Source organism: Zonotrichia leucophrys, chromosome 26 (genome assembly GCF_028769735.1).
Source record: "Zonotrichia leucophrys gambelii isolate GWCS_2022_RI chromosome 26, RI_Zleu_2.0, whole genome shotgun sequence".
NCBI classification, from domain to species: domain Eukaryota; kingdom Metazoa; phylum Chordata; class Aves; order Passeriformes; family Passerellidae; genus Zonotrichia; species Zonotrichia leucophrys.
Genome location: NC_088195.1, coordinates 7016106 through 7043643, shown reverse-complemented (window position 1 = coordinate 7043643; position 27538 = coordinate 7016106). Strand labels below are relative to the sequence as shown.

The 27538-nt window shown below is 55.4% G+C and overlaps 1 protein-coding gene across 1 annotated transcript; it reads right to left on the bottom strand.

The window, feature by feature from the left end:
* Window positions 1–1958: 1958 nt before the first annotated feature.
* ADORA1 (adenosine A1 receptor) lies at window positions 1959–26489 on the bottom strand. Its single transcript, XM_064733186.1, has 3 exons — window positions 26301–26489; window positions 25371–25753; window positions 1959–2928 (listed from the first exon to the last, which is right to left on the bottom strand). Exons 2-3 carry the CDS (start codon window positions 25709–25711, stop codon window positions 2292–2294), a joined length of 978 nt encoding a protein of 325 aa, XP_064589256.1. The 5' UTR covers window positions 25712–25753; window positions 26301–26489; the 3' UTR covers window positions 1959–2291.
* Between the last annotated feature and the right edge of the window lie 1049 nt (window positions 26490–27538).

The following is a 27538-nucleotide window of genomic DNA, read 5'->3' as shown; positions in this document are numbered from 1 at the left end:
GCCATTGTTTTTCTGCTCTGCTCTGGTTGTTCCCAGTGCTGTCTGAGCCAGGAGCCTGGAAATACATCAAGGCCCCCACAAAATGTGGGTGGCTGAGCCTTTCATCTCCTCTCTTTCTTGCTGCCCTCCTCATCCCTCTGAGCTAAATAGAGCTGGCTGCAGCAGTGGGAGAAGGGACTCCTGGCTGCCCAATGCCTGTGCTGCACACTCCCAACATTGCTAAAAGTCACCCATAAATCTCACCCACCCAAGGTCCTTCTCCCCTCTGCACCCCCAGTCTCTGTGGGAATTGGCTGCAGTCCCTTTACTCGCTGCTGACGTCCCCTCTGTGGAGCACGACCCTGCTGGGGCAGGGCAGGGCCACAGGATCTGCTTCCAGTGGGAGTCTGGTGAACAAGGGATGCTGATAAGAAAAGAATCCAAATCTACTCAAATTTTTCCACCACTGCTTCAGCCCTGGAGGAGGGACTGGCATTTCCAGAAGGACCAAAGCTGGATGAGGGATAATCCATTGAGCCAACCCCTCCTCAGATCTATCCACAGCTGAACTTCAGTGGTGGCAAAGTGCCCTGTGGCAGCAACAGCACCCACATGGTGGCCTGTAGCTGTCCCCTCCTTGCTCCCAGAGGGGTCCACGTTCCCCCTGCCTCCTGGGCTGTGGAGGTGTCTGCATTAACCCACAATGTTTGAGTCAAAAGAGTTTGGCTGCACAGAAAGGGTGGGAGGGAACAATATGGGAGGTGTGAGATGAACAGCCTGGGAGAGATTTGCTACTGCTTTTCACAGAAAACAGCCAGGAGAAAGGAGGGAAAATGACTCAAAACTCAAAAAAGAGTAAAGGGAGAGAGAAGACAAGTGGAGAGGACACACTGCCTCGGGTACAGCTCGCAGGTGTGGTGGATGCTGCTGGGACCCACGGGAGCCATTGGGGAAGCAAAAGCAGTTTCTGCAGAGTTCTCTGGGATTATGCTTAAGTATTTCATCAACACCCACCTCTGCCTACCTGTTACGGTGTGCTGTAATGTCCCATTTTAGACTTCCAGGTCACCTCCCAGGTGTGCCTATACCTCTTCCCCCTCGCCCCCTTGCTGAGTGAGTCCTGTCAATCAGGCTTAACATTCCAGCAAGGCGTCGTGTGGTTGGTCAAGTTCAAAGGATGCCCCTCAGTCCTGGGGATCATTGGCCTGTCTAGGTGTCCTTCGTCCCTTGAGACCCCGCCCCTTCCACCTGGTTGGTAGCTCACCTGTCCCTCCCCTTCCCCGTCCCTGAGCTTAAAAGGTCAATCAGGCCATGCGGTCGGATTCTGTTGGAGCTGTTCCCAAGATTCAGACCTCTGTAACCATGGAATAAACCTCTGGATATAACCCTCCAGCAGAATCCATCTCCTTTTTCTCTTTACCATCGCCTGAAGCTTTCCTCCTGAGGTAAACGGAGTTCCTAACAAGCCTGGACTTGTTTAGTGCCCAGCTGCAACCACCAGCAAGCTAAAGGTGTCTCAGGGGTGATACACCACAGCTGCCGCCTTTGGCCTAGCAGCGAGGGTCAGACTGGCCCAGGCATAATCTAACTGGTAATATTGGGATTCATATTCCAGTACCTACCTTTCTGGTAGTACTGAGATCTGGAGACTGACCCTTTGCTCTGTGGGGCAGTGGGTTCACTACCCTATGAGTGCAGGCCATGGGAAGACTTTTCTTATCTCTTCCCAAGTCTCAGCTCAGCTCACCTCTTCCAGGTTGCCGAGGGGAAAGAAAGGGCTTTCAAATTTAATTTCTTCTGAAATCCCAGTGCCCTGGATTCTCCTGGTTCTCAGCACCTTCACTCCCACAGGGCATCCCTTTGTCCCAGTGCCCAGGTTCCCCCGTGGCTCCATGGACATGGGGCCAGAGCATGAGGTGCCACCAGCACCACCAACACCGAGGAGCTGAGGGTCTCCATCAATGGCAGGGCACCTCCTGGGTGGTTTGGATCACTGGACTTTATTTGCATGAAGATAAATTGCGCATTTGTCTGTACAATTTCTCCTTAAATACTCGGCAATGCTTAAAAAATGAAAAACAAAAACAATCAGGGAGAAAAAATCCTAAACCAGAAAGTAACAGTGCAGGCTACAATATCCAAACAGTACAATGCTTGTGAATAAATAACCCCCTGGGGTGGCTGTAGGAACTGCAGGGGGCTGCTGAACTCAGAACCCATCGGGTCCTCTCTACCCCTTCCTGAGACAGCAGGAACAGAGTCCAGGTGGGACTGGCTGGGCACAGACGCCTCTCCCTGTCCTCTCCCAGTTCCTAGTTGCCTGTCTCGGCTGTGGTGGTGCTGGTGGCATTTTTGTTGGTTTTGCAGCAGAAGTACTGGTTCCAGATCTGCAGGAAGGCTGTTCGGAACTTCTTGATGCGGAAGGCGTAGACAATGGGGTTCATGGCCGAGTTGCCGTGGGTGAGGAAGATGGCGATGTAGGTGAGGATGTGCGGGGTCTGGCAGGACGGGCAGAACAGGGTGATGCAGTTGAGGACATGCAGAGGAAGCCAGCTGAGCGCAAACAGGAACAGCACCAGTGCCAAGGACTTGGCGATCTTCAGCTCCTTGCCGTAGTACTTCTGGGGGTCGTTGGAGCTGGAGGACACCTTCTTGTTGAGCTGCTTGCGGATGAGGTTGAAGACCTCCAGGTAGATGAGCAGCATCAGCAGCAGGGGAGGCAGGACCCAGACGAAGAAGTTGAAGTACACCATGTACTCCATGCTGATGACTGTCTCAAACTGGCACGTGATGACAAACTCTGTGTGGCTGCTGTTCAGCTCCTGAGTCCTTCGCATCTTGCTGAGGTTGTTCCACCCAAACATGGGGGTAAGTCCCACCAGAAAAGAGACTATCCAACAGCAGGCGATGGCCACGGCTGCCCGCCGTGGTGTCACCATGCTCTTGTACCTGTGGGAGAGACAACAGCCACAGGAAGGAGTTAGACATGGCTGGGATGCTCTGCTTGGGGATTGTGTAGCTCCCGGAGGAGTGGCAGAGGTGGGGTGGCAGTGCCCATGCTGAGGTAGGAGGATGTTCCTCCTTCCCTCCCCTGGAAGTGGCTAACAGCCTGTTCTGAAAATTGTATTCATAGATTGGTTTCCCTGCCTGTGTCCTGGGATGGCAGAGACCCCAGGCATAATCCATGAGCTCTGGGAGATGATGTCAGGCCAGGGAATGCATTAGCACCTGGAATGGGCCTGAGTGTCCAACCCTCATGATTTGGAGGGAGTTCATATGCTCTGGAGCCCAGCTCCATCCAAGCACCTGCACCCAGAGCAGGAGGTCACCCTCTCCTCCTGCCACACACCAGCCCCACCAGACAATTGCCCTGTGCCTGGGGAGGAAATGGCCAGTGAAAGCATCCCCTGGGATGTGCTGGGGTGGAGGAAGGATATGTGGGTGCTAATGGAGCCCTGGGGAAGCTTTGGGCACAGCCTGTTCCTCTCCTAATGCGCTCGGATTGACGAAACCCTCTTTCTTGATGGGCTGATGCCAGGGGCAGGAGGAGGAGGAGGAGGAGAGCTGTGTTCTGGCTGGGCTCTGCTCCCTCCCTGATGCCCCTGGGGAACCACCAGGGCTGGGCTCATCTCTCCAGAGCTCTGCAAGCGGGAAGTGCAGTCTGCTGGATTGATTTTTCCCCTGGCTCTCCAGAAAGCTTTTCTTTGGAGGCTGAGAAGATTCTCGGCCCAAGAGCTATTGTTTTCCACCAAAGGGGATTGAATAAAAAATGTTTTCCTGACTGTTTGCTGGGTCTCTTGGTGCTGCTGGTGTTAACCCAACCATGTGGAGGTGGCTGGAAAACCTGGTTTCCCAATCCTACTGCTCAGAGCTCACTACTGCAAGTCTGCAGCCTTTACCTGTGATGGAAATTGTTCATTTTGGGCCTTTTTTATACAGCCAAGGACCCAAACCCACTCTCCCTTCTCAAGACCCCTCTCATGGGCAAGGCATCAAGGTGGGTTGCTGGAGTGGCACAGTCTGTAGGAGAGGACTTCAGTCCCTGTGAGTCCAGAGGGTCCAGAGCCATTGGTCCCCAACATCTCTCCTGAAGGAACCTCCTGTGCTCTGGGAAAAGCTTCACAACATCCTGGTGGCAGCCAGGTCCCGTGGGAAAGAGGTGACAGTGTGGGCAGCTGTTTCCGCTGAGCCAAGGCTGGTTTGGAGGGTGATTTATTCCTTGTGGGGAGGAGAGAGGCCAGGAGACCCTGAGAAAGGCTCAGGACAGGGAGAACAGGGAGGGCAAGGGGTGGTGGGAAAGAACCAGCACTGGGGGTCAAGCGCAGGGAATGGCAAGGAGGGTCCAAGGGAGCAGGGGTTGGCAGAGGGATGCCAGAGACTCCCGTGGGGCTGTGTGCTGAGCCCTGTACCCCATGTGGGGCTGTGTGCTGGCCCCTGCATCCCATGTGAGGTTGTGTGCTGAGCACTGCACTCCATGTGGGGCTGTGTGCTGGCCCCTGCACCCCATGTCTGGTTGCAGGTCCTTGGCAGGGGGCTGATGTGCCCTCCAGCTCTGACACCCCACTGTCACCTCGCCAGGCTTGAACAGCTTGGGGAGTGACACCAGAAACAGCAGCAGCACCCCCTGCCCCAGCTCCTTCCCTCTTTGCAACCCCTGCAAGCTGTGCCCCATTTCTCACTGCTGGGGGTTTCTGGGGTTTTCTACTGGACAAGCTCCCACTCTGTGTGCTCCCTGACCTGCAGAGCTGTGTGGCAGCCATTGCCCAACAGACAAAGCTGCTGACCAGCAGCAGTGTCACCACGGTCCCCAAACATGATCCCAGGGCTTACAGCCGCCACCCAGACACGGGGTCAATCTTTCCTCACTGCACACCCCTCTCTCTCCATGGTCCATATCCATCCCTCCTTCCTGCGCGTCCATCTCTCTGCCATGGTCCATATCCATCTCCACCCCGTGCTGCAGTGACTGCTCTGGCACTGCCTGGGAGCAGGACCTGGCTCTCCCTGCTCCTGCCTTCCCTTTGCCCCACAAGGTCTGAGGGTGCACCTGCAGAAGCAGCCAGGGGAAACCGGGACATCCTCCTTTAGCCTGTGTGTGACATGGTCACAGAAAAGTGGGTGAACCAAAACCCAGAGAAAACAGCCACATTTTCTCCTTCAAGCAACAAGCCAAGGGCAGAGGCAGCTGCAGGAAATGTGCTTCCAGGAACCTGTGTCCACTGTCTCCATCAGCCCCACATGGAGAATGACAAAAACTGTAAAATTGCTCCAGGTTCCTCCTCCCTCCAGCTCACTAGGCCCATCCATCCATGGGACCTCTCATGGAGCTCTCATGGGGGTCAGCTGCTCCAAAGGCCACAAGTCCAATTTCAATTCCTTTTACCCTTTATTTTCCTTGGAGGTGTCCAAGGAATACCTGGATGTGGCCCTCAGTGCTCTGGGCTGGATGACAAGATGGGGGTAGGTTACAGGTTGCAATTGATGGTCTCAGAGGCCTTTTCCAACCTTATTGATTCTGTGATTCTTTAAAGGGTGGAAATACAAGATCCTACCTAATTCTCAACCCCTGCCACATGGTGAGAGGACAGTTAGCAGAGGGACAGGGGTCACAACAATTCCAAGGGACAGAACTTGCTGTTCCCAGCATTATTCTTGGTTATGCCATAAAGAAAATATTTTCTCATTTGTCTCATTTTGCATTAATATGATAGGGCTGGAGTTTGGGAAGGTATGGGAGGCAGAAGCCCTAGAAAATGCTGATAATGGCTCATAGTTAATAAATAATCTTATTGTTCTCATCAGCATCAGAGCAATTACCAGCATCATTGCAATTTTATTACTGCTGTTATTTTTATTAACAGCTGTGACTAAAACATCCATGGTTATCATCACCCCCATCTTCATCCACTTTGGGTTGGTTTCCTTTTCCCCTGGGGGTTTGAGCCTGACTATAATTGGTAGATGCTCCCCTTGCCCTCCCTGAGTGGTGGTTTTTGCACCATCCCTTCCCCACAGGGATGGGCATTGACCCAAACCCTCTTGGATGCAAAGGCGAGGAGAAAGGACCCATGACCATCCAGACTCATCATGAGATGGGATGGGCAGGAACTGTGGTGTGGAACAAAATCTGAGGGTTTGGAAGATAATGCCAAGAGGCAAAAAGGCAATTATTGATAGAGCTGTTTGCTCCCCGGGGGAAGGGAATAGGTGATGGGTGGAGGCAGAGGCTGACAAATTGTCCCCAGGGGCTGCACAGAGCTGGCAGGGAGACAGGGAGCAGCTCTCCAGGGCAGGATGCTGTCTCCAGGAGAGGCTGAGGATAGAGCAGACACTGAGACCCTTTTTCTCATGAAGATCATAGGATCCTAGAATGGTTTGGTAGGGAAGGGATTTAAATCCCATCTCCTTCCACCCCGGCCGTGGGCCGGGACACCTTCCATTATCCCAGGTTGCTCCAAGCCCCAGTGTCCAGCCTGGCCTTGGACACTTGCAGCCATGGAGCAGCCCCAGCTTCTCTGGGCAGCCTGTGCCAGGGCCTCACCACCCTCAGAGGGAACAATTCCTTCCCAATATCCCATCTAACCCTGCCTCCCAGCAGTGGGAAGCCATTCCCCCTTCTCCTGTCCCTCTAGACCTTTGTAATGACCCCCTGGCCATCATTCTGAAAACACCATCCACCCTCCTTTCCCTTTGGTCCTCATTCCCAGACTAAATTCAACTTCTTCTGTCACATCTTGATGTGTCCAGACCTCTGCAATCCTCTCTGCTGCAGCCCAGGAGCCCAGCCCAGCCCAGGCCCTGCTCTGGAGGTGCCCAGCCCTGGGTAGGCAAAGGCCCTGTGACCATTTCAGATATTAGGGCATGTCTGAAAGCACCTGGAGAGCAGAGCATTCACCTGGAGAACAGAGCATTCTTTGCTGTCATGGATTTCACCTTTGCCTTGGGGACTTTCCCCAAGAGAGAAATGAGGGCTCATTTCCAACATCCCAACCCAGAGGTCAATCCAAACCCAACACTCACCAAATGTCTCTTGCTTTGTTTGAAAAAGTTTCAAAGGCTCTAGGCCTGGTTTAAATAAAATGTGAAGGTTTTTAGCAGTTCTGTGATTAGTTTTTCTGTCCACAAAACACTTGCTGTTGTCCAGCCAGTGCCAAGATGTGGCTTTGCTGGTCTTTGCTCTGGAGAGTTTATTGCAGTGCAATTCCTGGGAAATTAATTCACTAATGAAGACAGACCATTACTAATGAAAAGAATCTGGAGCCAACGTGGCAGGGAGAAAGGAGGCCAAGCTGACATGAAGCTCATCTGCACGATGAACATAGCAAGAAAAAGCAGCCAGACCATGTCCTGATCTAATTGAAGGTCTCCAGACAAAAGTGCTTTGATCTCAGAGGATTTGGATTCCTACTTCTTTCTCCTGGCTGTATCTTCCCTTCAGATCTTTCAGTGTCTTGGAGACTGCTGGGTGGGAAAACTCAGATTGTTGGTGTTCAAAGCTTTGCTTTTGCATTTTCGGAGCATTGCTCCGGAACGAGAGCCTGAGAAATGCAAAGTGGTGTCTGGGCTCTGCAAGGGTGAGGTCAGCCACAGCTCAGGGCTGGGACAAGGGGTCCCTGGGTACTCACACAAAGTGGGAAGTGCTGCAGAAAGAACTTTGATTGTAGAGCCTTTGTCACTATGATCCTGGAAGTGAAAGGTTGGTTCCTTCTTTATAGAACCACAGAATGGTAGCAAATGTGGGTTTGTGGCCACAGGTGGGTGTCTCACCATGTGAATGGTGGCCTTGGGAGGGATAGAGGTCAACCAATACCAGTCAAAGCTGGTATTTGGATGGACATTACAGCTTGCTCCTACAAACGCTTGGAATGGAGAGGCTGCTCCTGTCAGCACTGCCTTAGGATACATGGGGGACTGTCCTGATCCCCAAATCCCAGACTGATTTCTTGTCAAAACCCAGGTGGCAAGTAAAGGCATAAAAAACTGGTCTGGTCTTTCAGGCAAGCTAGAAGAGCACATGCAGCAAGGACATTGGTGTTTGTTGGTGCTGGAGCCCCTGTCCTGCACCAAAGTAGCCCAGCAGTCTCCATCAGCACAGCATTTCCAGCCTGACACCTTCATCCTACCACAGAACCCCTTTCCCAGGGCTCCCAAGGGACCTGGAGCACCCTGTGTGTGTCCCTTCCCAGCTGGTTGCTCTGCAAGAGATTTGAGCTGTGGGAGAAATCTGAGAAGCCCCAGCAGCTCCCTGGGACAAGAGGGAGTGGGAAACACGGTGGGAGGGCATGGCCAGGGGGTCAGGACATGGAATCCTGGCCTCAGACTCTGCCCTGGGGACCTGATTTAAAAGGAGCTGAGGAGGAAAATCTCCCCCTGCTGCCTCACCCATGTCTGTGTGCTCGGGCTGAGGGACAGTTGGATGAGGACAATGACCCTTTCCTACAGGTGTCACTTTTGGAGGTTCCCAGGGCAGGAGAGGCAGCAATGGCAACAGGAACCTTTTACCCACCACTCACATGGGTGGGACTGCATCCCAAACCTGTACCTGGAACCTCCCTGGTAACCACTGAGCCCAGGTCAGGGCTGCCCTGCTCCCATTTCCACCAGCTGCCCCAGTCTGGGGCTGGCACTGGCACACCCCAGGGTGCCTGGCGCTCCCTGGGCCATATGCTGCAAGGAGAGGGAGGCACAGGAGGTCCAAAGGTAAGGAGTCCAGGGATGGACGTTCCCCACAGTTGCTGGGTCCTCCCACCCACAGCTCTGTCCCTGTGTGCTCTGAGCTGTGATTCCAGAGCTCGTGGCTGTCACTGCAGCACTCCTGGCTGTTACTTGGCCCTGCCGGGCACCCAAGCCCAGCTAGGACCACCCCACTGAGAGACAGGGAAGGATTTTCGCACTGTATGGTGTCTTTTCTGCTTGGCCCAGCTCTGGGAGCAGCTGGCACCTTCCTAGCCTGGCAGATCAGCCCACACATGGTGACCTGGAGCTGCAGCCACTCCTGCCTCCCCAGAGAACACCTGGGCATGAGAAGTGTCTTCTTTGAGGATCTCTGCTCCCAAAACACTTTGGGTCTCCTCCACTGCAGCATGAGGAGATGGTTCCACACCGGGAGGCTTCTTGAGGCAAACCTCCCCCAAAGGCACCAGGAGAAAGGCATGGGAGAGGGTGGGATGTGTGCATCCCACTGCTGACCATCCTGGTCCATCCGTGCTCTGGGTTTGATTTTACCATCCCTAAAAGTTGATTCTGTGTAGGAATCATTCTGCAACGAGTGCCTGCAAAGCACAAACAACTCCAGCCAGGCAAAGCATCTGGCAAGACCTCTGGATGTTTGCAATCACCTCTAATAGCCAGTAATTCTCTAATGGATGTGGGTGAGGGGAACAAATTCATGCTGCCAAAATTGATTGGTCCCCACACACGGAAACATGGAGCCCCCAGGGCTTTGGTGAGGGCTTCATTCAGTGGTGGAAGAAGCTGGAACTTGTGACAGTTCCAGCAAATGGCAAGAGAACAACACAAAAAGGGGATTTCGTGCTTTGAGCTTCGTCAGAGAAGGTTGTGGAGAGACCTGGAACACTTGTAGATGTCCTGGGCTCCAAACGGGGATTAGGGAAATGCTGCTGCCTTGGTGTGGGCTCAGCCTTGATGTGGGCTCAGCCTGCCCTGACACAGCTCTCAGGACCTTGGAGGCACCCTGGAATCCTTGAGGACTGCAGAGGGATGTGGGCACATCCAAAAGCAGCCCCAGGGACACAAACATCCCCACAAGAGGCTGAGTAGATAAGATAGAAAAGAGCTTTATGTGCTGAAATGGTAGGAAGTGGGAATGATGCCAGGTTATCTTCAGCCCAGACTGGCAGTACCAACATGAGGGTCCATCGGGGATGCCAACCCAGATGGTGGCTGGGGTGTGGGAAAAGGTGACCCCCAGCTCCAGCCTGTATCAGCACAGAGCCACGTCCCCCCAACTCTGCCACTCCCCCGATGCCACCAGTCTCAGTAGGACCAAACCTCAAGGCACAGCACACCCAGAGATCATCCAGCCTGAGCCTGGCACCTCCTGTGTGGGCATCACCCAGAGCTTCAGGAGGTTTCCCTGCTCCCCCATATCCCCACACACCCCACAGGGCCCAGCTGGTTCTGGGCTAAACCTGCCCTATTTCAGGTTCCAGTGACAGGACCACATCTTTTCCTGCAGAGCCAAGGAGATTAATCCTGTCACGCCTCTGGTCCCTGGGAGCAGCCACAACATCCCAGCAGGCTGGCTGGGCCCCCACAGCCCCTCCAGGACTGCTCCCAGCCCTGCTGGGGCTGGATCCAGCCTCCCCTGGGTGTCTGTGCTGCTGCACTGCCCCGGCTCTGGCAATGAGTCACAGCCTTGGGAACAAAGCTCAGGCTTCCAGGAACTGCAGAGCTGCTCTCAGATCCCTTGCCCAGCGGTGCTCAGCTCAGAGGTATGGGGTGAGCAACCACAGCGTTCCACCCAGAGCAGAGCAGCACCCACAGCTCCCCTGGGTACCCCAGGGCTCCCACCGTGACCAGGTCCTGCAGGGGAAGGGGGAGCAGGGGAGGGCAGGAGATCTCTGGGAGGGAGGATGGAAAGCACAGAGAGCTCACACTGAAGCATCCTTCCTTCAGGTTCTGCCCTGGTGTGGAGGAGATGCAGCTGCTGTCCAAGGAAGGTGAAGGAGGGCTGGTCACCCCCTCTGCTCAGAGAGGTTTCCCTACATCCTCCAGCAGCACCCTCACCCCAGCAGCCAATATCAATCCTTTCTGCTCAGAAAACTAATATTGTTTCCAAACTGAGCTTGGTTTTCAGCCTGAGGCTGCAGCCTGATGTGGACTCTATCACTGCACAAGCAGATTCTCAGCAAGGACCACTCACCCCATGCTCAGCCCCTCATTCCAAATGTGTTTGTGGAGGTTAAGCAGGGAGCTGGGATGCTCACGCCATCCAGGTCCTGAGGGAAATGACAATTTAGTTTGTGTCTATGAGTGAGCACCACCCTCCAAACCCAGGCAGACCCTTCACGCCCAAAACAGGAGCCATGAGAGCCCTGGTGCCATGGGCAGCACCAAGGGTGCTGAGGGATGGCCCTGCTCTGGATGTATCACCCTCCTGCTGCCGTGTGACAGTGGGAGGGTGCACCCTGGTCAGTGGGGCACGAGTCCCACTGAGCCAGAGTTTTGCACCCAGGCAGCTCTGGGGCTCCCTCCCAGCTCTACCATGTGTGGTCAGGGCCCTCCAGGACCCCTGAATTCTCTGAACCTCTGGCTTCTTCCTCCAGGACCCCGAGTGAGATAGGGAGGGAAGGGAGGGAAGTGATTTAACACTCTTGGCAATGGCTGCAAAATCATGAAACGACCTGCAGAATCTCAGAACTGGTGATGTTCTCTGAAAAAATGTGATGTTCTTGTCTTTTGGCTGCTGCTTTCAGGCAACAAGATTTTGAGCAAAGCAAAGTGTGAGAAATGGTGCTTAAAAAAAAAAAAAAAGAAGAAGAAGAAGCAGAAGCTGAGATTCTTTTATAGACCCAGGAATTTAGGAATGAGGACACATAGAGAAGGACAATTTGGTCCCCAAGAGATGGGGTGAGGTTGTGAAAGCTGCAGGACAGTGTGATGAGCAATATGGGCTTGTCTCTGGTGCTGCCCCTGTGCAATATATTTCCTGGACATTTTTAATGTCTAAACAGTTTTGTTGTCAAAAATAGGGATTTGTGTGAGCATTGCCTTGGAGGGTGGCTCCCACACAACTGTATCATCACAGGGATGAGTCCCCTGTGCTGTGGGAGCAGCCCCACCTCTAGCAGAAGACAATTTCAGGTGCAGCCACTCATCCCCATTTGATCTCTCTCTGGCCAGGCTGGACAGGGCTTGGAGCATCCTGGTCTGGGGAAGGTGTCCCTGCCCATTGCAGGGGATGGAGCAGGATGAGCTTTTGGGCCCCTTCCCACCTAAACCATTCCACGATTCTGTGACAGTGCTGGAGCTGTTTCTCACCCAGGGCTGTGGCAGGATATCAACTTGGCCAGGAGTATCAGGCCATCTTCCCTTGCTGTGCTGGGCCATCTCCCTGTGCATTTGGCCACCTCCAGGGCTGCCACACAACAGCCCTGCCCCTGCCCCAGCAACCAGCCAGGAGCTGATTGTCCAGACCCAGCTCAGCAGAGTCTCTGTGTGATTGGATAAGTGAGGGTGAGGCATTCCCTGAGCACAAAGGAGAAGGGATAAAAGGCAGTTTTTGCCAATCTTCAGTGCAAATTCAGGGCTTGGCTGGATAAAAGTAGTGGGTTTTTAATTATTGCTTGTATTGCACTTGATTTTTCTATGCATTGCATATTTTGATTCTTTATGCAAAAGAACCTCTTTGAAACGAGGCCTCTGAAAGTCAGCCCTCAAAATTTAGAAGGGAGGGGGAAGAGGGGAGGACGAAGAAAGAAAGTAGTTTTAAAACCCACTTTAAATGCCAAATGCAACCAATGTGGCTCTGGGAAATGGAAATGGGACAGCAGATATAAAGTACCTGATATGCCTGGGCTCCCAAAGGCTCTGTGGGTCCGAGTCCATCCACAAACCACTGAGCTGCAGAGGGGAAAGGCTGTGCTGGGAGGGAGGTGCCTGCTGGGGAAGTGCCCAGTGCCACCACCCTTCCCTGCCTCTCACCACCACTGCCACACAAAGGAGCTGGGACTCCAGGGAGGGCCCAGACAGGGGGGCTGGAAAGCATCAAAAGCCATGAAAAGGCAGGAGCAGATCAGGGACCCCAAGGAGAAGGGAAATGAGGGGGTCTTGGGAGCCGCTGTTGTGGTTGTATTTGCATTCAACAGGACATTGAGATCTGCTCCCCAGATAAATGGGAGGCAGGAAACTGGAGATAGAATCTCGATTAAGAAAGGCACCAAGAAAGCCTCCGAGCAAGGCTTAGGTGGGTTTTTATCTCTCCCGTGCAGAAGGACTAATCAGAAAAAAAGAGATATCCTAAATTACGGTTGGAACAAGAGATTGGTATTGGCTGCCTTTTAATTTCTTGAGTTTTACACTTCTCTTGCTAACCTGACTCCTGATTTTGCAGTCAACAACTAAATTCCTGATTTCCTAATGGTGCAACTTGTCACTGGATCAGGATCCTCATAGCAGAATTTGTTACTGCAAAGGGAACATTTCCTTTCTTGCACTTAACCCAGTTCAAAGATTAGGACATTCAAGACTGAAAAATTGGCTGGAGGTTCCCAAAGCGAGGGAGGTTGTTTTCTCCACCCAATGCCTAGAGGAGAATTAGCAGTGCTGATGAGATCTACTGTTTCTTAACCTCAGAGGACACAGTAACCCAAAACAACCAGTCCAGCACCTTCTGTCCAATGCATATTTCCCCTGATTAAAAGATCAATTTCAAATGCAAAAGCAGCTGGATTCATTTAAGGTTTTTTTAATGAGTTGGTTATATGTAGTTCAACAGGGGGAAATAATTTTGGAGGTACCAATTTGGCTTCCAACCTCTGTTCAAACACAACTCCCCACAAAGTTTAAGTAAAGCCTGTGTAATTACCCCCTCCACACACCATAAAGATGGAAGAAGTAACGAGCAGAGGACATGAGTGTAAAGCCATTGAGTTGTTTATCCTGGAATGAGTCTGAACAGCGAATCCATATCTCAGTCAGTCAAATGAAATACCAATTTGGAAGTGAAGACTCCAGTTAACACCACAATTAAATGTTCCCTCACCTCTGAGAAAACAGGAAAACAAATAAAAAGTGCAAATGCAAATCAAACCTGAAGTTTATTTGCACTCTGTTTTCTCATTTAGATTAAAAGATTATTTATTCACTTGGAAGAAAACCGAGGGGCCTTGTTCCCTGGGAGGAAGCAGCTCAGTATTTCCATCAGGCTGGTGGAGAGATCTGAGACCCAAGATCGGGTATTGCAGTGAAATATCTCAGCTGGGCCTAAATTACAGCCTCTGCATGTTCCTAATGACTTTGGTCTTAATTCCAGCAAGGACCAATGGGCAGACACAGCCAGAGGCTGCCAAGGCAGCCCGGTTGGCTCACGGAGATGAGGGACACATGGACCAGGCAGGGTGGAGGTCATGGATGTGCCCCAAGGGCTGGAGTCCTCTGCTCTGGAGGGACTGGGAGGGCTGGGGGTTCTCACCTGGAGAGGAAAAAGCTCTGGGGAGAATTTAGAGCCCCTTCCAATGACTAAAGGGGCCCCAAGAGAACTGTAGAGGGACTTGGGACAAGGAATGGAGGGACAGGACAAGGCAGAACGGCTTCTCACAGCCAGAGGGCAGGGATAGATGGGATACTGGGAAAGAATTGTTCCCTATGAGGGTGGGGAGGCCCTAGCACAGGTTGCCCAGAGAAGCTGTGGCTGTCCCATGCCTCTGAGTGTCCAAGATAGAGCTTGGATGGGACTTGGAGCAACCTGGGATAGTGGAAGGTGTCATGGAACAGGGTAGGACTGGGTGAGCTTTGAGGTCCCTTCCCACCCAAACCTGTCTGGGGGTTCTGGCACTCTAGGAAATGTATTTCCCTCTCCCTGAGCCTCATCAGAGCCAGGGCTGCCTGTGGGTGGGGAGCAGGGCTGCAATGTGGAGGATCCCCACAAGACCCCCTCATGTATGGGTCACGCAGAGGGAGGAATGATCTTTAAGGACCCTTCCAATCCAAACCATTCTAGGATTCCATGGTCCCCTGGAGAAAAGGGGTGTCAGTGACTGCTCCATCCTCGACCCAAGAAAATTTGACTGCAGCATCTCCTGAATTCTGGGATTCCAGGTTTTCTGCTATTGGAGCACTTTCAGCTCCTAAGAGCAGACAAACCTCATTGAGCCCATAAGGAGCCTGTGTCCCAGCAGTGCTGAATGTGGGGAATGAGCTCCCTGAGATTAGACCCATCTGAGCTGCTCCCATGCTGGCTCTGCTCAGGCTTTGCCAGGTCCATCTGGACCCAGGCTGAGCCCTTGGCTCTCCCAGTCGGGAGCGCTCAGCAGAGAATGGAGCCTTCACACTGACAGAGATGAGTGTTTCATTTGTGTATTCCACGGGTAAAGGCACTGAGTGTTGTTACCAGAGCAGAAAAAAAAAAGAGGAATAATTTAATCTGTAGGACTGTGCTAATTCTGGCATGTCTGAGACAGCATTTCTCAGCATCGGCCCCTCGCTGCTGTCAGAGAGAGCATCACTCCCTCTGTGAACAGATGGGGAGACTGAATCGCAGAGGGGAGCTGTGATCTGCCAAGATGGACCAATCTGAATGAGAAAACATCCCTGGTGCCAGGAGCTGGCACTTCCCTTCTTTTAAGGAGGCCAAAGAAAATCATCCCCATCTCTGGCTGCAGGGAGAGAAATGGCCTGGAGAAGGTGGATAAACTGTCGTGGCAGCAACATCCCAGCCTTATGTGCCTTCCTTGCAGGAATGATGGAGAGGTGATATTGCCACCCCAGGCAGGGGGTGGGAGAGGGGGGTGTCACTTCTGTGTCCCCACAGTCCTGCTGGGCTTGGCTGGTACCTGGGATCTGTGTGCCAGAGGACCAGGGACAGCACAGAGGGAGGCTGGTGAGGGACACACAGGAAAGAGGCTGAGGAAGAAATCTCTTGTCCTCCTCCAGCTCTTTTTTGTGATCAGAGGCTTTGGTACATGACAAAAACTCAGCCAAACCACCCAAGACTGGAACAGCTGCTGGTCAGAGTTGCCTGCTCAGTTCTGGGGGGCAAAGCCCAAGCAAGGAAGGGATGAGGGGACAATGGGAAATGCACTGAGAGGGAGGATGAGGGTGCACAGGGGAGGTGTTGGGTCCCACAGCGCAGAGAAGGGCAAAGCCAGATGCTCCAAATCTTTCCAGTGTCTCATCCTGCTCTGCTCCTCTCTCCATCACCAAATGCAGACCTTTCTCCCCTATCTGTCCCCATTGTCCACCAGCCCTGAGCCCACAGGACTCTGTGAGGAGGAAGATCTCAGTCTTTCAGGGTTATTTCATCCTCTCTTACTGGTGGCATCACCAGTGCTGTCTCCCCTTCCCCTGCCCTGCCCATCCAGCCGCCCTTGGGAACAGCATCTCCATGCCAGAGGGGCAGTGGGGGTGCCTGTGTGCTCAGCTCATTGCTATTCTGCAAGCCACCCTGCTGCCTCTGTGGGCTTTTTGTGGCTGCCTGAGAGAGCGTCAATTGTTCTTTCTTGCCACTGGGCACCCCATGCAGGAGCCAGCTCCAGCAGCTGGGTGGCTGCACTTCCAGAGCAGAACTTCCTGCTAGAGCCCAGGCAGCCTCTGGGACAGCACCTTTCCTATTCCATGCCCATGACAAGGACCAGCCCCTTGGGACGCTCCTCCAGGCCCCTGGCAGCCCCAGAGGTGGGCTCTGCTGCTGTGTCCATCCTTGCTGCTTTGGCAGGATCACTGTGAAAAATCATTTGTCTCCAGGACAATTTAATGCTGTTCCTGTCAGCTCAGCTGCGCTGGCTGTCATTTCCCCAGGGTGAGCACAACAGTTGTCCCAAAGGGGATGAGCCTCTCAAGCTGTCCCCATCCCTCCCAGAAATCTCTTGCTCCTGTGATCCCCTCCATGCTCCATGTCCTGCTGTCTGCAGAGACCACAACCCTCCCCAAGCTGTGTTTGGGCTGTCCTCACACCCCTGTGGGCAAGATCCTTCAGGGCTTTTCCCTGTCCTTCTAGACAGAGATTTTCTTCCAGCGCATCAGTTCCTGTCCAGTTTGAAATGATTCTGGTGTGTGTCACAAATGAAACTCACCTCCCAGGTTCTTTCACTGTGGTACCTCCCACACATTTTCCTCTTTTTTCCTTCCTTCTTTGTGTTGCTATGACCTTTTTCTCCCTCTGCCTCCACCCCAGGACACAGATCTGCCAGTGCAGCACTGTGACCCCTTGCATGAGCCATTCCTGCTGTCAGGCTGATTTCAAGCACAGTCATTGGGAAGCAGGAGCTCCATTGTGCCCATCCCTGATCCTCTGTCCAGCCCTGCCTGTTCTGCCTTGGACACCCATGGGCCTGCACGTCCCCTCAGGCAGATCCCCACAGCCAGCAGTGGCTGGTGTTGGGTACGAGCTGCTGTGAGGTGTGCCAGACAGGAGATTTGACTGGGTCTGGCCTCACAGAGGTCCCTCCAGATCTGAGTTTGGAACTGGAGGCTGGTGGGCTTTGTCCCAGATGTCTCGCACCTGAGCTCATGGCCAAAATCCCCTTCCTGGTAAACAGAGCCAGTCTGGCCCTTTTACGACACAGTTAAGCTTATTCTGACACCACAAATGGACTAAAAAACCCTGGTTGACTGACTTGGAGGTGTAAGAGGAGCTGAGGGTGCTTTGGCTGTTGGTGACCACATGGGAGATGTCCAGCAAGAACAAGACAGAGGCCACATGCCTGTGCCAAGGGTACAGAGACCAGCCCAGAGCCCGGAGCTGCTCAGTGGGAAAGGCTCCAGATCAAAAGGAGCATCTGAGCCCCTCTGCGCCCCCAGCCTGCATCCCAGAGTGTGTCTGAGCTTCTCTGCACCCCCTGTGAGTCACTCATTCCTGCCCTGTCACCTGCTCTGGCTGACGTGGAGCGAAGGTGACACCAGAGGTGGGACTGCCTGGTGAAGGTCAGGTGATAATGGCCCCTCCTCTGGATGGAGTCACCTTCCTACAGGGGTGGGGGAGGACCCGGGAGCCCATCAAAGGGCTCCTGATTGCCTGAGGCACTCAGCACAGAGCCGGGTGAGCTGGGCCTGACTCAGCCCCACACCCAGCCCGCAGGCCCAGGGCAGCTGAGTCAGCAGCTCTGGCTGTGGCAGAGCCTCCTTGGCGGGTGTGTGCCCTGTCTGTGTGCCAGCAGCTGCACTGGGCCCTCAGACACGCAGCCCCGAGGGACAGCGCTGCCACCTCTGCCAGCCCAGCGCCCTGGGACACAGCCCAGCCACTCCAGGAAAGGGAAATGTCAGATGTCACCCATCTCCTGGAAGTGTGACAGTGTGGCTGGGTGTTCCAGGCAGTTCTGGGCCCTGCAGCTCATCCACAGGCCTGTGCCCCAGACACAGGAGTCTCTCAGCTCCAGTGAGGGCCTGTCCCGCCTTGCCTGGGTGGTCCTGGCTGTGGGTGCTCCTCACTTTCTGTGCATGGACCCTCTCTGCTGCCACGGGATGAGGGAACACAGTCTGGCTGTGTCCCACCGGCTTGGCAGAGTAGATCCTCTTGGACTGATGAACCATGAATTACACCTGAACCATGGCCATGGAGGCACCAGAGCCTTGCTGGGTTCCATCCACACATCCCCACCTGGTCTGGTGTCTGCTCCCTGTAGGATGAGTTCATGGGAAGCCACAGAATCCCAGAATTCCAGAGTTGTTTGGGTGGGAAGAGACCTTAAAGCTCATCCAGCCCCATGCCTGCCTAGGGCAGGGACACCTTCCACTAGCCCAGGGTCCCCAAGCTCTGTCCAGCCTGGCCTTGGACACTTCCAGGGATGGGGCAGCCACAGCTGCTCTGAGCAACCTGTGCCAGGGCCTGCCCACCCTGACAGGGAAGAATTCCTTTCCAGTATTGAACCTAAACTTCTGGTTTTTCAGTTTGACCCGATTGCTCCTTGTCCTGTCCTAGGGTTGAGCCAACCTGGCCCATTGAAGACACATTCAGTCTGTTTTATTACCACAAAAGGCTACAAACCCACACTGCGGTGCTGCCTGGGCTATGAAAGAGAAACAATTTAATTTCATGGGGTTACTCCTGCAGTGATCAGCAGGGCTGGGACTGGATCCTGGCTCCAGAGCCCTGGGCACAGTCATGGCAGCACTCCAGTGCAGGAACAGAGAGGCCACGCTGTCCCAGAAATCTCAGCTTCCACAGCTTCCCTGTTCCAGCCTCCATCCCTCACCCATGAGACCACCCTGAGCCAGCCATGGTACAGCTCAGTGCCTCAGTTTTCCCATCCGCAGATGCGCCCTTGGTGGGAACACGCCCTCAGATTTACTGGTGAGACATTGCCAAAGGTCAGTTCCTTACACTGAAAATCAATAGAAATCAGTAAAAAGCCCAATAAAAACATTCCCAGAGCAGGGGTTTGGGGAGCAGCACCAGGAAGGAGCAGGTTTTCATTCATGGCCCTGCAGCACAGCCCTGGCAGATGTGAGCTCTGTGAAGGGACAGATGTGACACTGCTATTGGGGTCAGAGCGATTACCCGGCACAGGGACCACACCTCGCTCTCCTGGGAGACACAAGGACCAGGAGGGGACAGGGTCCTGCTGCTCAGGGAGCCCACACAGGGTCTCTTGAGGCCATTCACTTCCCCTTGCCCTTTTAATTCAGAGAATTTGTGATTAACTCCGAATATCACAAGTCTCTGAGCATCCCTGCACAGGATTCAAGGCTCTCCTCCCCTTCCCTCTGCTCTCCTGGCCATGGAGCATCCCACACTCAGCCCCGCACTGCATCCCCAGGTGACACCCCCAAGCCCCAGGATTTTTCCTGCCATTCCAGGAGCTGGGAATGCTGCAGACAGCCCCACTTGCCTCCCTGCAGACTCACGGCAGTGTCTGGAGCTTTGGGGAGTGACCTGATTTTGCGTCTGCCAGCCAAGATCTCGTGGCGCTGCTGCAGCAGCTGTGTGAGCTCCCAGTGAGCCTAATCCAGGCATCCCCTCACTGAGGGAAGAGCCCTCACGGCTTTGATCCCTGACTTAGCCTGTTCGTGGCTGAAAATAATTCTGTGCATCAGAGAGTAGGGCTGAAAACCAGCTCACCTGGGTATTTACAGGTCTTTACCAGGATCTCAAACCAACATAACCTGCTTGTAAATCCCTGCCCATCTCAAGGGCTCTGGGATTTTGGTGATGCTGGAATTGATCTCCTGGGCTGCCCTGGCACAGCTTGTCCCTGCAGCCGGATCTGGCTGGAGCAGAGCTCGGTGGGAAATGCTGGCTCTGATGTAGCACCCACATGCTGAGCTGGTGCAGTGTGCTGGAAACTGTGGCTTGGAAACAGCCTCCAGTCTGCAGAAACCTCCCTGGACTGTAATTCTTGCATTTTAATCTCCATCCTTGTTCAGAGCTGTCTGTTCCATGGAATGAAGGTATCTACAGATCACTCTCACTTGCTAAAAATATACCTGGAGGAGAGCAGCAAGAGAGGAAACAAAAGAGGCTGCAAAGACCTACCAGTCCCCGAAAATCCTCCAGGTTAGGGGAAATGGAAGTATTCTCCTTGGAAATGAAATGTGCTTTCTCGGGGACTGGGCCTGTATGGATGGATGGCATCTTTTCACTGACTAGTGAAGGGTGAAAGAAAATAGATGAGCTCCAGGGTGAGAGCTCTGAGTCACCTGGATGCTTTGAAATTCCTCTGAATGTAAAACAGGCCTTGGAAGAGCTGTGGTTTGGCTTGTTCACTGGCCTGGCTGGACAGGAAGGTTTCCTGGCACTAAGTGTTGAGAGTGCTGGAAAGATATCCCATGGGCCCTTTGATGTTTTGGGAGCTGGGAATTTGCATTCCAGTGTTCTCCTCCTCACCCATCCCATGGCAGCGGGTGCCCATCACTCCCCTCCATGAACCCTTGGTGGAGAAATCATGGAATGGTTTGGTTGGAGGAGACCTTAAAGACCATCTCATTCCACTCATGGGCAGGGACACCTTTCACTATCCCTGGGTGCTCCAAGCCCCATCCAACCTGGCCTTGGACACTGCCAGGGGTGGTGCAGCCACCCCACAGCTTCTCTGGGCAACCTGGAATGGGGAAAAGCCCCTCAGATGTGTCCTGCTCCAGGACCCAGCTGGCTGAGGGCAAAAAGACTTCCCAGGCTTACCATGACCCAGTCCCAGCTGGCCCCAAGCCTGTGGCCCTTGGCAGGACTGGAGAGAAGGGGAAAGAGCGCTACAGTCCCAGGAAGAGCCTGAGCTCAGGCAGGAGCCTGGAAAACAGGAACTCCAGGGGGAAGTTTCCCCCTCCATGTCCATCCAGGAGCTCACAGGTCCCCTGCACATCTCCCTCACTTCCTGTCTTGCAGGCACTGCACTCCATGGCTGAGGGATGTTCCTGTCATCCCCGAGCTGTTTTATCTCATTCCAGACAGGCACTCTTGAACCAGAAAATGCCAGGGCTGTCCACAGAGCCACCCCTGACACTGATTTTACCCTGGGCTCTTCCCCTGCTGTGCTCCAGCCTCCTGGCCCCCATTTCCTAGAGAGTTCCAACAATTCTGATCTAACTTCCATGGCTCTGCAGCCTCCCAGGGGTGCATTCCAAACCTTCAGCAGCACCAAAGGCAGCTCTCCCTGGTGGGATGTCCCTTGGGATGCTGCAGGCTGGGAAGGCCAGGACTAGGAGGAGACCCCAGTGCTGAGCAGGGAGGTCCTGGCTGTGGACAGAGAGACTCCAACACGAGGGCTCCTGCAAACATCAGATTCCTGCAGGTTTTCCCTTCCTGGCACGTTTCAAAGTGTTTGGGGTGAGGTCACAAGGTGAGGACCCCCAGGGACATTCCAAGATAGGCTTGGGCTGCATCCACACATTCAGCATCCCCAGCCAAGGGCTGGTTTGGCACATCCCAAGGACAGCAGCTCCTTTTGCTATGGCCCTTTCCAAAAGGCCCAAAACACAGACCAGAGACAGGGCCCCCAGGGCAGCAGAGGCTGGTGCTGAAGGAGCTGCATCCCCCCAAACATCCCTTCAGCACCATCCTTTCCAAACATCCCTTCAGCATCCCTTCAGCACCATGCCCCCCAAACATCCCTTCAGCACCATTCCCCCAAACATCCCTGCAGCACCAGCCCCCCAAACATCCCTTCAGCATCCCTTCAGCACCATTCCCCCAAACATCCCTTCAGCACCATCCTCCCCAAACATCCCTGCAGCACCAGCCCCCCAAACATCCCTTCAGCACCATTCCCCCAAACATCCCTTCAGCACCATGCCCCCCAAACATCCCTTCACCACCATTCCCCCAAACATCCCTTCAGCATCCCTTCAGCACCATCCCCCCAAACACTCCTTCAGCACCATCCCCCCAAACACCCCCCCAGCCCGGTCTCCTCCGGCATCCTGCCTGCCCCGGGATGCCGAGGGGCCGGTTCCTGCCAGACACCCCCAGCTGCTGCTTCCCCTCCCTTTGAACTCCTTTCATTCTCCAAGGCACGGCTGTGAGAGGGAAGTTTGGGCTGGGCTCAGGGACCCTGCTGAGTCTGGGCAGGGGGATCACAGGCTGGGGGTCCTGCCTGGTGCCGGGCAGGGAGGAAGGATGTGAGAGGGGAGGGGGAGTTTTCCACCAGCAAATCTATTTTAGGTGGTTTCCAGCTGTTCCTGTGGGGGCTGGGAAGTGGGGGAACCTCTGCTCTAGCCTGCTCAGCCCAACTGATGCTCCTGCATCCCTCCAAAGTCAAGGCAGGGGGGAGGCAGCATCCCTCAGGGCCCAGCAGCCAGGAGGGATCATCCCCAGGACCAAATGGAGAGGGTTTGGTGGGATATCCCAGTCCCTTGCCTGTGCTGGGTGAAGGAAGAACAGGAGGTGCCAACTCAAATCCAAGCAAGACCCTTCTCCATCTGATAAAATCTGCCTTGCAGGGGTGGCCCACATCCCTCTGTGCCTCTGTGTCCATGGGAAGTGGCCACTGGAGCAATGCAGCATTGGATGCTGCTTTGGCATCTCCCACTGCCATGTAGAGACACCCCAAATGTCTCAGGGCACCATTTCTTCCGGGGGATATCCACCCCTGGGGACACCATGTTCCCAAACTCGCAGCCCAAGGGCAGGGTGTCCATGGGGAGCCTGGAGCTGGAACCAGCTGCCATGTTCCCATTCCCTGCCATTCTTCCCTGTGGGGAAGGCACAGGGTGCCCAGAGCAGCTGTGGCTGCCCCACCCCTGAAAGAGCCCAAGGCCAGGCTGGAAGGGGCTTGGAGCACCCTGGGGTAGTGGAAGGTGTCCCAGCCCCCGGCAGGGTAGGGTCCCTTCACAAACAAACCTTCCAGGGATTCTGTGGCTCTGTGAAATGCATTTCCCCCTCCCTGAGCCTCGGCAGCACCAGAGCTGCCTGTGGGTGGGGGGCAAGGCTGGAACGTTGGGGATGCCCCCAAGACCCCCTCAGCCTTGTGCAGGTCACACTGGTGAGGATCCAGCCTGTGCCAGGCTTCTCTGAGGAATCCTGCTGGCACAGGAATGGGCTGCAGTGAGCACACTGTCCATGCCTGGGCTGGAGGGGCTGCCCTAGGGATGAGCCTGAGGCAGATATTCCCCATCCCTGCCTGCAAATCTCTGCTCAGGTCTGGCTGCCATCATTGCCTGCAGCCTCCAGGGATGCTTGGAGCTCTCCCAGAGCTCTCCCAGCACAGGGGCCACACGTGTTTCCCCAGGGCCCTGAGTCCTGCCAGGTGCTCTGGGCTCTCACTTTGCCATTGCTGGCTTCAGTGTCACAGTCAGGAATGACACCACAAGAGCCATGAGCACTGCAGAAATGCCATCCCTGTCATCCTTAGCATCCTCCAACAGACTGGGAGAAACTTGAGGTATTTCAGATTCAGAAAATATTCCTTAGTGATGTTTCATGTGCTGTGTGCTCCATTCAGGGCACTACATCTCCTAAAATCTCCACATGTACCAACTGCCAGGAATTCATGAAGTTGTAGGATCTTTAAGGCTGGGAAAGGCCTCTCAGATACTTGAATGCATCTATTAAGTTGAAGAGGTTACAAAGCTTTTCAATATTAAAATAGGCTCTGAAAAGACAGAGGAAAATCTCTTGCTGCTGAGTGCTTGGGCACACAATGGGATCACAAAATTCAGGGTGGAAATTTCATAAGAAAAACCCATCCAAACTGTGTACAGCATAATATTAATATTAATATTGCTCCCAGGAAAGCTCCTGGGATCAGGGCAGGAATCTCCCCTGAAAGGCCCATCTGATGCTCAGAGGCAGACAAGGAGTTAAAAATGGACTGGTTTGTTAGGAAAATGCCTGACAGGCTGTGCTGCTCCTGTGGAGCCGCAGAACTCCCACAGCAGAGCCTTCCCCACGGGCAGGGGATGTGCAAAGCCAAAAAAAGCTCCAAGAGCAGTGACAGGGTGGGAATCACTCTGGTGCCACCGGCGGGCTGGGAGACAGTGACTGGGAAAATCACACCTAGGGAGGAAGTCAGGAACAGTCTGTGAAAATCGTGTGTGGCAGGGAGGGGTGGGCTGGGATTGTGCATTTATCCTTGGCCCCCTCCCCTGTCTTACACTCCTTCTCCTCTCCACCTCTGCTGGTGGAGGCTGCAGCAAAAGCCCAAAGGAGCACATCTCTGGCCTGACCCCATGGATCTGGGAACACTGAGCACTCTAGAGCAACCAGGGGATCCCCAACACCTGGGGTGCCTCCTGTCCCTGTCTCCCTGCCCCAGGAAGGGTCCTACACCCGCTGGGGTCTGGGCAGCATCAACACAAGGGGTGCCTTTGTGGGGTGTTTGTGCTGATGGAGGGTTTGGGACCCCTTCAGCCAACTGCCTCAACTGCTGAGGGGTAATGGGGAGACACGAGTGCTCAGCTGGCCTGGGCTGTTTTCCAGCAATGCTCCCACATCCAGAGCCTTGCAGGGCAGATGAGGCTGGCAAAGGCATCCCCACCGAGTGAGGGGGACTCACAGTGAGGGGCTGGGCCTGGCTCTGCTCAGGAGCACCGAGCTCGGGTGTCCTGTCCCCTTCTAGCCCCACTCACAGCCACCGGTCCCACCGTGGCACCCCAGAAATGCTTCCCCAAACCAGCATGGCCCCAGCATGGGGAGGCAGTGGGGCATAAAGGGTTAACTATCTCCTCCTGGAGCTGCAGAGTTTGAATAAAGTGCTCAAATAAAGTGTTCCCCTCCTTTGTCACGAGGCACTGGCTGTGGGCTTGGAATGGCCACACATACAGAAGGGGCAAAACAGGGAAAGAGTTATTTGTGGGGCACCCCATAGCCAGGGTCTCTCCTGGGTGAGGCTGCTCCATGAAACGTGCCAGGCTGTCACCTCTGGTTCCTCAAACTGTCGAGGCTGTGTCTCACAGCAAGCCACCCCCGTGCTCCCCATGGCAAGGGAAAAGCTGGGGTGAAAGGCAAAGCTGTCACCCGCTTTCCTCGCGGAGCACCCGCTGGGGCTGTCCCATGCGTGGGGTCACACCTTGTCCTGGCCATGGGCATCCCGTGGCTGTCCCTCACTGCCAGCTAGCTGCCACAGTGTGATCTCTGCCTGCACACCCAGCACCCTCTGAGCCCCCAAAAGAAGCTGCTGGAGGCTCCAGGACACCCCCCCCTCACTCCCCTGCCCAGCCAGATGTGTCTGGGATGGCAGCGTGGAGGAAAGTCCTTTCTCCCAGTGTTTCTCCGAGAATTTGGGGGTTCCTCAGTCCCTTTTAACCTCCACAGCAGAGCTGGTTCCGACGCCTTTTCCTACCTGACAGGGATCTTCACCCGCAGGTACCGATCCACGGCAATGGCCAGAAGCGCCAGGATGGAGCTCTCCGTGAGGATGAGGACGGGACAGGCCACCATGAGGCAGGTGTAAAACTCCGTCTGGAGTCCGACGTCGATGATGATGGCCAGGGGGATGACCAGAGCCCCCACGGCCACGTCGGCCACCGCCAGCGAGACGATGAAGCAGAAGGTGGCATCCCGCAGCGCCTGGTTCATCTTCACAGCCCAGATGACCAGGATATTGCCCGGCACGGACACCAAAGCGATGAGCACTTCAATGGAGATGTAGGCAGCCTGGAAGGCTGAGATGGGGTGTGCCATGATGCTCCGGTCCGCCCCGCTCCGGTGGGGGTCCTCAGCCACCTGCAAGCGCACAGGGAGACGGTGAGAGAGTGGCATCGCTGCCAGAGCTGCGAGCGGGATGGAGCCTGTGCGAGGGGGTGGGAAAAACTCCTCTCCTCTCTGTGCCGTCACCCGGGGCTCCGGGCCCCCCCGCCCCCACCGAGCTCATCCTGCACCCACCTCCATCCCACACCCCTCTCCATCCCACACCTCTCTCCATCCCGCTCCCCTCTCCATCCCGCACCCTTCTCCGTCCCGCACCCCTCTCCGTCCCGCACCCCCCTCTCAATCCCACACCCTTCTCAATCCCACACCCCTCTCCGTCCCGCAGCCACCTCCATCCCGCAGCGCGACCGCTCCCGGCGGTGAAGAGGCACCGGGAGCCGCCGCTCAGTCCCGGGAGAGCGGCAGAGCTCCCCGCCCCTGGGGCCGCCCCGGGGCCGCTGTCGGAGCCTTTCGGGGCTCCCTCTGCTCCCCCGCTGGATCCCCTCCCTGCTCTGCGCCGCTTCCTGCAGCCACCCGAGTCCCGAGTCCCGAGTCCCGAGTCCCGGCAGCCGACCCCTCTCACCTTGTCCTGCAAATCCAGGGCTTGTTTCGGGGTGCTCTCACCCGCGGAGAGCCGGCACTGTCCCCCCGCAGGGCAAGGCGGGGCTCATGCCGGGGGGACCGTGCGGCCGCCGGGGGCCGGGCTGGCCGGGGCTGCGCTCGGTCCCCGGTGCCCGACACCGCTCGGCTCCCGCAGGCGCTGCCGCCTCCCCGCCGGAGCCGGGGCATCACATGGTGCCGCCTTCCAGCCTTTAAAGAGCGACTGACCCGATTCGGGGCTCGCCGCGGCACCGAGCAGGACCGGGCGGGGGCCGGGCGGGGGCGGCGGGACCGGGCGGAGCGGGGAGAGGCGGCAGCGGGGGGAGCAGCCGAGCCAGCCCCAGCCCCAACGCTGCCGCCACCAGTCGGGCTCCGGATTTGACGCTAAAACCGGGTTTTGAGGTCGGGTGTGAGCAGAGGATCGGGACGGGGAGGGGAGGCAGAGCCTGAGCTGGGGTGGGCGAGGACCCGGCCAGTCCCCGGCACGGGCAGCGCTGTTCGGGACTGTGCCCCCGGACGGCGTCGGGACCCCAGGTCGGACCCGAACGGCTCCAAGGAGCTCTGGTGCTCACCTGGGCTGAGGCTGGCACTGCCTCACCCAAAATCACTGCTCGGGTGGGATCCCGAGAGCGCTCTTCATCCTCCGAACTGCGCTGCGGGGCCGCGGAGGGGCTGCGTGCCCGGGGCAGGGCAAGGCTCTGTCCACCACGGCGTCTGGAGGAACGGTGGCCCCGAAATGCTGCTGGAATATGGTCACCCTCCAGTTCCCCTCTCCGGGCCAGGCAGAACAGAGAAAATGGGTCTGGGGGTCGATCTCAGTGATGGAGTTGAACCCCCCAATCCCGCCAGGGACCTTCCGGATGTGCACCAGGCAGCTGCAAAGCTCATCGTACATAAATAATTTTCCAGGAGTGCGGCTGGTTCATCCAAATGCTGCAAGGAACGGCACCTCAGGCGTGGGAAAAGGGGACTCTCCCGACCCCCACCTGCACCTCTCCCAGCCCTTTCTCCCTCCTCTAGTGATACTCGGGCTGGACTTGTCCTCGCTGTGCTCTGCCTCGTGAGAGATGTCCCAAACCTTGGATCTACCCCTTGTGGCTACCCCTCATCCCTCTCTTCACCAGAGTTTGCCCACCCCGCAGCAGGGATGGGATCAGCTGTGGGACCATCCCAATCCAGGGCTGATTTTCCATCAGCTGCTGTCCCATGGCTGCTCTCGCC

Bases quoted from the DNA above. Each gene is read 5' to 3' on its own strand.
- ADORA1 (XM_064733186.1), bottom strand. From the start codon at position 25,711: ATGGCACACCCCATCTCAGCCTTCCAGGCTGCCTACATCTCCATTGAA. The intron at 2,929-25,370 runs GTAGGAAAAGGC...TCTCTCCCACAG, and splicing joins CGGGTGAAGATCCCTGTCAG to GTACAAGAGCATGGTGACAC.